This window comes from Bufo bufo, chromosome 2 (genome assembly GCF_905171765.1).
Source record: "Bufo bufo chromosome 2, aBufBuf1.1, whole genome shotgun sequence".
NCBI lineage: Eukaryota > Metazoa > Chordata > Amphibia > Anura > Bufonidae > Bufo > Bufo bufo.
Window position 1 is genome coordinate 576,017,640 of NC_053390.1, and position 14,734 is coordinate 576,032,373.

Genomic DNA, 14,734 nt, shown 5'->3' on the forward strand with positions numbered 1-14,734 from the left:
CTTCTCCTAGCAGGCTGGACTTTGTCCCTCCCTGGTGTCTCAGATATGCCACCGTTGTGGTGTTGTCGGACAGGATCTTTAGATGCTGATCTTTTAACAAACCTTTTGTTATGGCCTTGAGAACTGCGTATAGTTCTCTGAAGTTGGATGAATTTCTTTTTATGTCCTCTGGCCAGGTATCCTGAAAAAAATGGTCTCCTATTTTGGCTCCCCAGCCCTCGAGACTTGCGTCCGTTATTACTTGAACCTCTGGATGGTTCCGCCAATCCAGTCCCTTGAGTAGTCTTTTCCTTTGTTTCCACCAGTTGAGATCTGATTTCACAGACTGTGGTATCCAGATCCATTTGTCCAGGTCTCCCTGTCTTCCATTCCATTCCCTTAGGATCCAGCCCTGGGTTATTCTCGTGTGGCTCTGGCACCAAGGTACTAAAGCTAGGCAGGCAGTTAGGCTTCCTAATAAGCTCATGGCTTCCCTGATGGAGCATCTGTGAGATCTCTGAAACTTCACAACCTTCTTTATCAGAATCTCTGTTTTGTCCTGAGGAAGAAAGGTTTTTAGTTAGGTTGAGTCTAGTTCTACCCATTATTCTCCTGGATGGAGTGAGTGTGGACTTTTTATTTATTTATTTTTTATAAATTCTTTATTTAGAATTTTTCAATTTTTCAATTCAAGACAAGACATGAATCAGTTGTCGAACAGGTTACACAAAGTACAGCGAAAAGTCTCGCAGTGGCAATTTGTTAAGTCAAATAAACACTATCCAATGAGATTTCACATAAACATATGTGGAATAGTTCGAAAAAAACTGGAGCGTCAGCCGACGTATGAAGAAAAGGATAGAAAGAGGGGTGAGGGATACATTTAGAAAAAAGGGTAAAAGGGAAGGGAAGGATAGACAACAAACCTCGCTCTCATGACTGGGATAAAAGAGACCTACATTCAGCAGAGTCATAGAATTCCAACCAATGACTCCAGGTTTTAGTAAACATCTTCTCAGTATGTCTTATTGACGAGGTGAGATCTTCCATTCTCATGGTCTCCTGGATTTTGTTGATCCACATGGCTACAGAGGGAACAGACGGTTGCCTCCAAAGGCACGGGATACAAGCTCTCGCGGCGTTCACCAGATGTCTCACCACAGATTTTTTATAAGTGGAGAGGGGAATCTCGCACTGATGGAGCAGGAAGAAAGCAGGCGTCTTAGGAAGGGTATATGATGTGAATTTAGATGAAATCAACCACACCGAATCCCGAATTCCGACAGATGTGGACAGCTCCAGAATGTATGTAGGATAGTGCCTCTCTCGGAGCCACAACGCCAGCACAAAGGAGAAACTTGAGGAAAAATGGAATTAAGTCTAGTAGGGACCCTATACCAACGGGACATAAGTTTGAATCCAGCTTCTTGGACATTGCTAGCAATAGATGTTTTGTGAATGCACGTGAACAATCTTAATCTTTGTTCTGGTGAGAGTGCAATATCTAGGTCTGCTTCCCACTGAGGGATATAGTTGGGAGGAGGTTGGTTGGGAGGATTGAGTAGTAAGTTATATATTCGAGAAATGGTATGTCTAGACACCCCTGGTTGATCGCAAAGAAACTCCAAATCCGTCTTATCACGGACAAAAGATTGTGCTGGAGGAAGAGTGTCCATGTAGTGCTTAAGTTGGAGTGATTGCCAGGAATTAATTTTAGGGGAGATATCCATCGCTGAGATTTGTTGGGGGGTGAGCCATAAATTCGAGGCGATCAAATGATGGGCCCTGAATTTATTGCAATTTACCAGAGCACGAAAAGGTCCATGTTCCATCCCAGGGGGGAATTGTGGATTGCCAAGGAGAGGGAACATAGGAGAGGGAGATGGTGAGATATTGGGGAGATTTTGAATAGTAGAGAAGATCTTTAGGGAAGGGCCTATGGTCGGATGTAATCGAGCCTCCAACGGTATGTGATCAGCCAACCACGGAGTAGCCGGTAAAGGAGTAGGCAAAAAGGACTGTTCAACCGAGATCCATTGCTTATAGGCTTTGTGACGACACCAGTCCACAATTCTAAGGAGATGTGATGCTCTGTGGTAGGACAGGAAGTCTGGAAGCCCTAGACCCCCTTCTAGTTTAGGGCGAAAGAGTGTCGACCTAGCTATTCTGGACGGTTTGCCAGCCCAAATAAAGTGAGTCAACATTTTTAAAAGGTTGTGAAAAAAGAGCCTAGGAATATGGACCGGAAGGGCCTGAAAGAAGAAAAGGATTTTTGGTAATACATTCATTTTAAAAATCGAAATCCTCCCAAACCATGAGAACGTGCTCTTATGCCACCTGTCTAAGTCTGTTTTTATGGCCCGGAGAAGAGGCGGGTAATTAGCCTGATACAGGTCTGAGAGGGTAGAGGTCAGGAATATACCAAGGTATCTTAAAGACGAGCGAGCCCATTTAAAGGGGAAGTTCTCTGAAATGGATGTGACCATGGTAGATGGGAGAGTAACGTTTAAGGCTTCAGATTTCTGATAATTAATTTTGTAGTTTGAGAGATGGGCGTATACTTTAAGTTCCCTAAGCAGGTTAGGTAGGGTAACTCTTGGGTTGGTAAGGAAAAACAGGAGGTCATCAGCGTAGGCTGCGACTTTGTGTGGTGTCCCCTGTATCTGTAATCCGGTGATATCTTGGTTCCCCCTTATGTGGCACAAAAGCGGTTCCAGACATAGCACAAATATGAGGGGGGATAAGGGACAACCCTATCTCGTTCCATTGCGGATGGATAGGGGAGAGGAAAATTGGCCATTCACTTTGACTACCGCAGTGGGATTTGAGTAAAGATTGGTAATCCTAGACATCATCTTCTCCCCCAGTCCTATATAACGCAAGGTCTCAAACATGAATTTCCAATTGACCCTGTCAAATGCCTTTTCGGCATCGGTTGATAGGAGTAATGTCGGGATCTTAGAGGATACAGCTTGGTATATCATATTTATTGCCCTTGTCGTATTATCCCGAGCTTCTCTCAGGGGTAAGAACCCAGTTTGGTCTAAATGGATTAATTTTTGGAGATGAGGGAGGAGGCGGGTAGCAAGTATTTTGGAGAATAATTTTAGGTCCACGTTAATCAGTGAGATGGGACGATAACTTTGGCATTGTGAAAGGTCTTTCCCTTCCTTGGGGATGACCGTAATGTGTGCTCTAAGAGTATCATTGGGTAAAGTACGGGACGCATCAAATGAGTTAAAGGCGGCTAAAAAATGGGTAAATAAAATGTCCCCAAATTGTTTATAGTAGGGTAGCGTGAGTCCATCTGGACCAGGGGCCTTCCCTGTTTGAGAATCTTTAATAGCAGCCTGTAACTCAGATAACGATATGGGCGATTCCAATAATGGGACCACCTCAGGGGAAAGAGATGGGAGGCCAGCGGACTCGAGATAGGACCTCATTGAGGGCATTGATTCATGGGCATTTGACAGATGGGAGTCTCCTAAGTTATATAGTGTGTGATAGTAGGATCTGAACGCCTCTGTTATATCCCGCGAAAGGGAAGCCTTAGAACCGGAGATGGTAGATACATGTGGAACATAAGAGCTTAGCCTATTTTTCCGTAAAGCCCGAGCCAGAGTTCTGCCTGGTTTATTCCCATGTTCATAGTAGTGTCTACGACATTTGGTTAAGGTTGCCTTTGCTTTTGAGAGGCAAAGTGAACGAACCTGATCACAGAGCTGGGTAAGCTCTGCTCCCAGCTGCGAGTCCAGGGTCTGTTTGTGTTGGACTTTTTATTTATAATCCAACCGAGATGCGTTAAAGTTTCCGAAAACCTGTGAGTTGCCAATAGGTTTTCTTCTTCTGTCCTGCCGAGAATCAGAAAGTCGTCGAGGTATGGAATGATCATTATGCCCTCTCGGCGAAGATAAGCCACCATCTCTACCACGAGTTTTGTAAAAATTATGGGTGCAGAGGAGATGCCAAATGGAAGAGCGACATACTGGAAGTGGTGGATCGAACCGTCCGAACCTTTTAGTGCGAACCGTAGGTACTTCTGAGAGAGCTGGTGAATAGGGATATGATAATAGGCATCCTTGAGGTCGATTGACGACATAAATGCCCCCTTCTGGATGAGAGTAATTGTGGATGAGATGGTCCCCATCTTGAACTTCCGGTACAGAATGGACCTGTTTAATGGCTTTAGATTTATTATAGTCCGGAAGGACTGGTCTGGTTTCTTTACCAGAAAGAGGTTAGAGTAGAATCCCTTTCTCTCTTCTGGTTTTGGAACTCTTTGGAGTACACCCAGACTCAGAAGATCTCGGACGCCCTGCCATATCTTTGGTAATTCTGCCCTGTTTTGGGAAGAGATACAGAATCTCTTTGCGGGGACTGATGTGAATTCTATCTTGTAACCCTGGGAGATGATATTTAGTGCCCAGGGGTTTGAGGTGATCTGTTCCCAAGAAGATAGGAAGCGCATCAGTCTGCCCCCTAGCTCGGCATCATTGCTGTTTGGCCTGTCTGTTTTGAGGATTAAGGATGAAGCCTCGCCCTCTTCCTCCTTTAGGGTAGCTCCATCTTCAGGATTTTCCTTTACCCCTATAGGATCTCTGTTGGGGTTGAAACTGACGAAAGGGCTTTCTATTAGTTTCTTTATCCTCAGGAAAACCCTTTTTCTTATCTGCAGCTCTTTCTAGAATTTTGTCTAGAGTGGGTCCAAATACAAATTCTCCCAAGAATGGGATAGAACAGAGTTTGGCTTTGGAGGCTTTGTCCCCTGACCAGGCTTTCATCCATAGCGCCCGGCGGGCGGCATTGTAAAAAGTTTCTTCTTTTGCGGAGAAGCGGATCGATTCCGCTGAGGCATCAGCTAGAAATGCTGTGGCAGATCGGAGAAGCGGGATAGAATCACGAATCTCCTCTCTAGAGGTTTTATTTTGTAGATGTTCATCGAGCTCTCCTAGCCAGATGTACATAGCCCTGGCCACGGATGTTGCTGCTATGTTTGTTTTGATCCCAAACATCGCAGATTCCCAGAAATTTTTTAGCAGCCCGTCCGCTTTTCGATCCATCGGATCGCCAAGCTGAGAGGAGTCCTCGAAAGGTAAAGCCGTTCTCTTTACCACCTTGGCCATTTGTATGTCAACCTTAGGGGTTTCATTAAATATCTTGCATTCCGTCTGGACAAAGCAAAGTCTGTTTCTGAACTCCATAGGGACCCCTAGCCTCTTTTCTGGATCAAACCACTCTTAATCATAATCATTTTGCGTATATTTTCGTTTATTGGGAAAACGATGGATGTCTTTGATCTAAGGCCCCAAAACATCTCATCCTGGACAGTACGGGGTCTAGGGGTGTCCTCAATCCCCATTGTAGACCTGACAGCCCTTAGCAGTTCCTCCATTTCATCCGAAGAGAAAAAATATTTTTTATCCTAATCCAAAATCTCCCCCTCTGATAGGGGGTCCTCATTATGAATACATAATCACATACTTTTTCCACTTGCACTGTGAATGTTTACATGGTGTGTTCAATAAAAAACATGGTAACATTTAATTCTTTGTGTGTTATTAGTTTAATTCTTTGTGTGTTATAAGCAGACTGTGATTGTCTATTGTTGTGACTTATATGACGATCAGATCACATTTTATGACCAATTTGTGCAGAAATCCATATCATTCCAAAAGGTTCACATACTTTTTCTGGCAACTGTGTATATATATATATATATATATATATATTCTAATAGGGGAATGATAATCATGAACATTGATTCTTGAATTAAATAATCCGGATCAAGTAACATCATTAACCATTCATTATTTCAATCATGAACATTGATTATTGGAAGATGTGATAAAGTTGATCTGCCAGCACCAAAAGAAAGTTATACATAATATATTTGTGTGCAATTATATTATATTGATAAGATTTACCCCGAAGGAACTCTTATCCATAACTCTATAAGGACAACTTGAATAGATAAGAAATATATACCGGTATATATATATATACAGGGTATATTCGGCAGGGGCAATATTCGAATTTGCAATATTTTGCTAATATTTTGTAGAATATTCGTCATATATTCGCGAATTCGAGATTATATTCTTGATTGCGAAAATCAGCAATGTAATATTTGCGTAATCCGCGCGAAATACAGGCGTGGGTCACTTATGCTACATTTTTCAAGCTGGTATAAGTTTCCTGAGACTGGAAAAAATGGTTGGCAAGGCAGAACATTAAAATAGCTTTATATGCAGAGAGTGTTCCAATATATTTGCACTTGCAAATTTTCGTCAATTAATGATGCGCATATTTTTTCACAATACGTGCAACTTGTGACATCACAGCACTATGTCTGTATCATGTATGTATGGACAGCAGAACCTAATACACTGCCTAACACCCTGCACTGGAACCAGCTACACTATAGATCAATCTAACCTACACTGACTATCTCCCCCTAACTATCAGAATTAGATATATATAAGTTAACTGTCTAATGTAATACAACAAAGCACAGAGCACAGCAATGACACTGCTGTCTCTTTCATAACTGCAAAAAACTGCAGAAAATGGCTGCTGGGGAGGTTCTTATATAGTAAGGGGTAGGCAACTTTTCTATTGGTTGCTAGGGATGTTGCTAAACTCAGACAAAGCCTTCTCATTGGCCCACAAGCTAGAAGAAGGGAGGGATGATCACCTGATGTGTACTGTGTTAAAAAACAACAACAAATAGTCGTCATTACGAATATATAGCACTATATTCTAAATATTTGCGAATTATGGAAGTGCCGATATTCGCAATAAAAATTTGTAATACCAATATTCGCACTCAACACTAATGATAATCATGAACATAGATTTTTAAATGAAATAATTTGGATCAAGTAACATCATTAACCATTTACTGTTATTCCAATCATGAACATTGATTATTGGATGAATTATGAATAACAATTTATTAATCATCTGGATCTATTAACATGATCAATCTGTCACGGATGTAATAGGGGAGAACACCAAAAGACAACAAGAAGGAAGGGAAAAGACACTAGGCCTCACCGCTAGGGAAGGAAAAGGGTCACCACCTATAAAACCCTGCTCCTGGCCCTAACTCCTATCCGTATGGGCACCTCTCGATGGTAGAGATGCCCATACACAGGAACCTAGAAAACCCTGGTGGCCCTCGGATGCCCTAATGGTAATGAGAGGGCAGAGACAACCCGCTCCTTCCCTGTTGAAGGAACCAGCGTCTCGCTGAGGCCTAGTAAACAACAAAGGTGGGGGGAATACAAAATACAACAAGCGGAACACTTAACTTCTGAGGCTGATGGATGATGGATGAACAGGACTTCAACTAGAACCACACTCCAGCTGTTCCAAAAACCAAATGAAACTATCCAGAGCAAGGAGTGATGGGTAAAGTCAGACTAAATAGGGGAAGATAAAGGTCACATGATCCACACCTGAACAGGAGGTGTGGACATACAAGCAAAACACAGACAAAGTGAAACCAAAACCAAAAGAGGCTGTCAGATCACTAATGTGCAGATAATCTTTCAGACCTTCTAAAACCTGTTACCGGTGTGACAGTACCCCCCCTTCTACGGGTGACCTCCGGGCACCCAGGACCGATTTTATTAGGATGAGCTCTGTGGAATGCTCTCACCAGACAACTAGCATTAACATCGGTCGCTGGAACCCACGTCCTCTCCTCTGGTCTGTACCCTCTCCAATGAACTCGGGAGTCCACAATCCTGCTGATCTGAAATTCGAAATTGCTCAACAGGGTTAACACATTTCTTTAACAACGATTTATGAAAAACGGTATGGATTTTCAATGCCTGAGGAAGTTCAAGACGGAAGGCTACAGGGTTAAGAATGGCAGTGATCTTATATGGACCAATAAATCTTGGTCCCAACTTCCAAGAAGGTACCTTAAGTTTAATGTTTCTTGTAGACAGCCACACAGAATCACCCACTCTCAGGTCCGGACCACTCATACGTTTCCTGTCAGCCGCACGCTTATACCTGTTGCCCATCTTTTCCAGGTTATTTTGGATTTTCCGCCAAATAGAAGACAAAGAAGGAGAAAATCGTTCCTCCTCAGGAATGCCAGAATTATGAGCACCAGAAAATGTACCAAACTGTGGATGGCGATTCCTGTCTACGGTTATTTATAGCAAACTCAGCTAACAACAAAAATGAAGACCACTCTTCCTGATTCTCTGAAACAAAACATCTTAAGTAAGTCTCCAGATTCTGATTAGTGCGCTTCGTCTGTCCGTTCGACTGAGGATGAAAAGCCGAAGAGAAGGACAATTGTACACCCAGACGAGTACAGAACGCTCTCCAGAATCTGGAAACAAACTGAGTCCCTCTATCGTACACCACATCAGAGGGAATGCCATCTAGTTTCACGATGTTGTCGACAAACACCTGCGCAAGAGTTTTAGCATTGGGTGGACTAGGTAATGTAATAAAGTGTGCCATTTTACTAAAACGATCGACAACCACCAGAATCGCGGTCTTTCCCGAAGATTTCGGTAAATCCGTGATAAAATCCATGGACAAATGGGTCCAAGGTCTGGACGGGATGGGCAATGGAAGTAGAGATCCGGAAGGCCGAGTATGTGTCACCTTAGCACGTGCACAGGTACCACAGGCTGACACATAGTCCTCAATACACTTATGCAACCCTGGCCACCAGAATCTGTGAGAGATGAGATCGACAGTCGATCTACTCCCAGGGTGCCCAGCAAGCACCGTACAGTGATGTCCCTCGAACACCTTGTGACGTAATTCAGAGGGAACAAACAACTCCCCCTGAGGACAAGAGTCCGGAGCATCCTCCTGTGCCTCCAACACCTTGGCCTCGAGATCAGGATAAAGAGCGGATATAACCACCCCTTCAGATAAAATGGACTAGGGTCATTAGACTCACCCCCCCCCCCCAGGAAAGCTACGTGACAAAGCATCCGCCTTGATGTTCTTAACCCCAGGGCGGTAAGTGACGATGAAGTTAAGTCTGGTGAAAAACAATGACCATCTGGCCTGCCTTGGGTTCAGTCGCTAGCCGACTCCAAGTAGGCCAGATTCTTGTGATCCGTAATTACCGTAATAGGATAAATTGCTCCTTCCAACCAATGCCGTGATTCCTCAAATGCCAACTTAATTGCCAGCATTCCCTATTCCCCACATCAAAATTATTTTCAGCAGTCGAGAGTTTTTTAGAGAAAAATGCACATATGCGCCATTTACTGGGTGAAGGACCCTGCGACAATATTGCTCCTACCTCAGACGCGTCAACATCAACAATAAATGGCTGAGAAACGTCCGGTTGCACCAGAATAGGGGCTGAAGCAAAACATTATTTTACAGCAGAAAAGGCCTGTAATGCCACATCAGACCAGATAGAAATATCAGCACCCTTCCTAGTCATGTCTGTTAAAGGTTTAACCACCGATGAATAGTTCAAAATAAATTTACGGTAGTAGTTGGTAAACCTCAAAAACCGCATAAGCGCTTTCAGATTTTCGGGTCGATCCCAGTCCAACACGGCACGGACCTTCTCGGGATCCATTCGAAAACCTGAGGATGAGAGCTGGTAAATGAGAAATTGCACTTCCTGTACAACAAATACACACTTTTCCATCTTAGCATACAACTCATTCTCTCTTAGGATCTGTAACACCTGTCTCACATGATCCTGATGAGTCTCCATATTAGGTGAATAAATTAGTATGTCATCAAGGTATACAACGACAAACCTCCCCACCAGATGATGAAAGATGTCATTGACAAAGTGTTAAAAAACCGCAGGAGCATTGGTTAACCCAAAGGGCATGACTAGGTTTTCAAAATGACCCTCAAGGGTATTAAATGCGGTCTTCCACTCATCCCCCTCCTTGATCCTTACCAGATTATATGTCCCCCTCAGATCCAATTTAGAGAACACCTTGGCACCAACAATCTGACTAAACAAATCCAGAATCAAAGGAAGGGGGTAAGGATCACAGACGGTAATACGATTGAGCTCACGGAAGTCCAGACATGGTCTCAGGGTACCATCCTTTTTCTTTACAAAGAAAAATCCAGCAGCCACTGGGGACTTGGATGGTCTAATATGTCCCTTTGCCAAACTCTCAATGATATACTCTCGCATAGCATTTCTTTCGGGTTCCGAAAGATTATACAATGAGATTTGGGCAATTTAGCTCCGTGAATAAGATTGACGGGACAGTTATATTCCCGGTGTGGAGGCAACTCCTGATTACCACTCTCATAAAACACATCAGAAAATTCAGAAATGAACGAGGGTACAGTTTTAGTGGTAACCATAGAGAATGATGCATTAAGGCAGTTGTCCATGCAAAAATCACTCCAATCGAGAATCTGTCTCGTTTGCCAATCAATGTTTGCTTAACCATGGTAAGCCCAATATCAACAGAGCAGGAAGACCCTCCAACACATAACAGGAGATAGATTCCTGATGCAAATCACCCACTCTTAAATGAATGTCATTCACTACCTGCTACAGGCATTTTTGGGCGAGAGGTGCTGAGTCAATTTCAAAGACACAAATACTATTCTCTAATGCATTAGTAGTCAACCAGTGAATGCGTACAAACTGTCCATCAATCAAGTTAACTCCTGTCCCACTGTCGATAAATGCTTTGATTTTCACAGTTTTGGACTCTAGTGCCACCTCGGCAGACAGGAGAAAACGGATACTTCCAGTAAAAGACAAAAGTAGGTTTTCTTGCTACTACCAATAGTAATTTGGGGATTAAACTTTTTTTTCTTTTTGTTTTCACCTAGATGCTGCAAGTACGGACAAATATTCACAAAATGTCCCTTCTTGCCACAACAAAAGCAGACTCCTTTCACATGACCCAAGCTTTTGCCAGTAGTTCCAGGAGTAGCTACTCCTAACTGCATAGGCTCATCACAAGGCACAACCACCCGTGTCTCTCCACCATAAGTGTCAAAGGAAGCAGTACCCTTATTGGATAGTACGTCCTGAAGGTGAGGACCCCAAGATCTCTCCCTCAGGCGTCTATCAAGACGTACAGCAAGGGACATAGCTGCTTCCAATAACTCAGGATTTTCCAATGACAGGATTTTCAGGCCAACGCGTCCTGCAGTCTCTCAGAGAGACCCTGATAGAATTGGCTGCGGAGAGCAGGATCGTTCCACTCAGTATTGGTAGCCGATCTCCTAAATTCAGAGCAATAGGTCTCCGCAGAACGTTCTCCCTGCTGCAAACCCCATAACTTGGTCTCGGCCTGAGAGATCCGATCCGGGTCATCATAGATAAGACCCAAGGCTCTAAAGAATTAATCTACTGACCGGAGGGACGGTGATCCGGTCGGCAGAGAAAAAGCCCAAGATTCGGCGTCCTCTTTAAGCAATGAAATAATCATACCCACACGTTGACACTCATCACCAGAAGAGAATAATTTACATGACTCCCTGAACCGGATGAAATTGTCACTACCCCTGGAAAACCTGTCCGGGAGAGCTACCTTCGGTTCAGGGCAGGCTTGGAACCCACCACCGGAACCAGCAGCCTGTGGACTCTGAATCTGCAAAACCATCGCACGGAGGTCTGCTACCTCCAAAGTCAGATTCTGCAGCTGTTCGACCAGTGCAGTCATAGCATCCATAGTTGCACAGATCAGAACAAAAAATGGCGGTATTGGCTCTGGATGATGTCACGGATGTAGTAGGGGAGAACACCAAAAGACAACAAGAAGGAAGGGAAAAGACACTAGGCCTCACCGCTAGGGAAGGAAAAGGGTCACCACCTATAAAACCCTGCTCCTGGCCCTAACTCCTATCCATATGGGCACCTCTCGTTGGTAGAGATGCCCATACACAGGAACTTAGAAAACACTGGTGGCCCTCGGATGCCCTAATGGTAATGACAGGGCAGAGACAACCCGCTCCTTCCCTGTTAAAGGAACCAGCATCTCGCTGAGGCCTATTAAACAACAAAGGGGGGGGGGGGGTGAATACAAAATACAACAAGCGGAACACTTAACTTCTGAGGCTGATGGATGATGGATGAACAGGACTTCAACTAGAACCACACTCCAGCTGTTCCAAAAACCAAATGAAGCTATCCAGAGCAAGGAGTAAAGTGGGTAAAGTCAGACTAAATAGGGGGTGTGGACATACAAGCAACACACAGACAAAGTGAAACCAAAACCAAAAGAGGCTGTCAGATCACTAATGTGCAGATAATCTTTCAGACCTTCTAAAACCTGTTACCAGTGTGATACAATCTCTTCTAACATTATTAATCATCTAATATCTGGACTACATAATATCATTGATTTATTTTTGGATACGTCTTACTTGTGGATATTTTTTACAACTTTTTATTTTTTTATCTGCATTATATATCTCACAAATAGAAATCATGTTTATATGTGCTTGATTATCTAACAATGTATGTAATGTGTTTATATATAATTGATAGTTGATCAATTCTTTTGCTACGATAATTGCTTATTAGTGTTTATATACATTTATTTTTTATTTTAATTTATATATTTTATTGTTTCAACTTATTGTTTATTGATACATTAAAATATGAAATCTTAATGCAGTTCCGGGTGATCCGGGTGATTCCGGAAGTGCCTGTTAGTATTCCTTAATCTGGAGTAGTTTTTATGCCAGGAACACGGACTGCCTTAGATTCACCTTAGATTTTAAGTTAGGGTACTTTCACACTTGCGGCAGAGGATTCCGGCAGGTAGTTCCGTCGCCTGAATTGCCTGCCGGATCCGTCAAAACATATGCAAACTGATCGCATTTGTCAGACGGATCAGGATCCTGCTGTGTGCTGTCCGCATCTGTTGCTCCGTTCCGCGGCCCCGCAAAAAAAATATAACATGTCCTATTCTTGTCCGCAAAACGGACAAGAATAGGCAGTTATATCAACGTTCCTCAAATTGCACACGGGCGGCTTCTGTTTTTTGCAGATCAGCGGTTTGAGGACCGCAAAAAACGGCACGGTCGTGTGCATGTAGCCTTAATCATGAGTTTTCATGGAACATAGCCAGTTCCCAAGGACACTACAGAAAACATATGACTCTGATAAATATTCTTATGAAACACCCTTCTGGAGAATGTAGCTACCCTATAAATTTAACTAGAGACTCTGATATTTTAGCTGGACTTGGTAGTTATCTGCATTCTCAAGAGTTCAATATTAAATCTAATGTGTTCCTACAGATTGTGGCGACTGGAGTTTGTCGTTCAGATGATCATGCTATAAGTGGTGCTTTAGATGTGAAATTCCCTCTGATTCTGGGCCATGAAGCTGCTGGGATTGTAGAGAGTGTTGGTGAAGGAGTAACAGATCTGAAACCCGGTAAGGCTTGTAATATAAAGGACTGTAAACATATTGGTAAAAAGCAAAGCTGATAAGCATGGGCAAGAGATGTTATAATGTACGTACATCTTTGTGATAACTTTTATATTGCTCAATAAACTTGTTGCCCAAAGAAAAAAACTCACCTCAATGACTAGGGAGTAGGAACCAGAGATCGTTGTACAGTCGTGGCCAAAAGTTTTGAGAATGACACAAATATTAGTTTTCACAAAGTTTGCTGCTAAACTGCTTTTAGATCTTTGTTTCAGTTGTTTCTGTGATGTAGTGAAATATAATTACACGCACTTCATACGTTTCAAAGGCTTTTATCGACAATTACATGACATTTATGCAAAGAGTCAGTAATTGCAGTGTTGGCCCTTCTTTTTCAGGACCTCTGCAATTCGACTGGGCATGCTCTCAATCAACTTCTAGGCCAATTCCTGACTGATAGCAACCCATTCTTTCATAATCACTTCTTGGAGTTTTTCAGAATTAGTGGGTTTTTTTTCGTTTGTCCACCCGCCTCTTGAGGATTGACCACAAGTTCTCAATGGGATTAAGATCTGGGGAGTTTCTAGTCCATGGACCCAAAATGTCAACGTTTTGGTCCCCGAGCCACTTAGTTATCACTTTTGCCTTATGGCACGGTGCTCCATCGTGCTGGAAAATGCATCGTTCTTCACCAAACTGTTGTTGGATTGTTAGAAGAAGTTGCTGTTGGAGGGTGTTTTGGTACCATTCTTTATTCATGGCTGTGTTTCCGGGCAAAATTGTGAGTGAGCAGTAACTTTTCCAATTTCCAATATTTATGTAATTCTCAAAACTTTTGGCCACGACTGTAGACCCAGTAACAATAGGGACTGGAGCAGTGGGGGGTTAGTGGAGTATGACCACCTACTAGAATAAACCCAGAAGGAGAATGTAAATTAATAAATTGCAAGTTATGCTAAATCTAAAACTATATATTAACCTGTTTAGCTCAGAGGTGAACATAGACAGTAGCAAGAACTGTATATGGACACCATTACTGTTTAATAGTTAATATATCGAGTTTGGGGCTCATTATTGACGCTCTACCCAACCCTTCATCTGATGGATGAAACTCCATCTGTAATTTTGAGCCAGGAGAAACCTGGTGCCCTTTTTATATGGAATGGGCCTCCCTTGCCTAAAGGACCCCTGAGCAGCTGTACAGGCTGCCCCAATGGTATGTCTGTCCCCGGCTCACCTCCTCCTGTTCTATACCATTCTGCTTGCAGATAGAGCAGCATTTTAACATGGCAGTTCCCATTTTAAATGTCAAAATAGTTAAACTACTTGAATTTCCACATACAATGAAATTCATATTATATGAGGTAAATTAACAATATCTTC

At 42.9% G+C, this 14,734-nt stretch overlaps 1 protein-coding gene across 1 annotated transcript in view; it reads left to right on the plus strand.

Moving 5' to 3' along the window:
- The window catches only part of LOC120989847 (alcohol dehydrogenase 1-like), a 149,784-nt gene that overhangs the window by 43,647 nt on the left and 91,403 nt on the right, over positions 1–14,734 (plus strand). Inside the window, exon 3 of the mRNA XM_040418204.1 lies at positions 13,219–13,357. Coding sequence (XP_040274138.1) covers positions 13,219–13,357 — 139 coding nt within the window. The remainder of the gene's footprint in view (positions 1–13,218; positions 13,358–14,734) is intronic.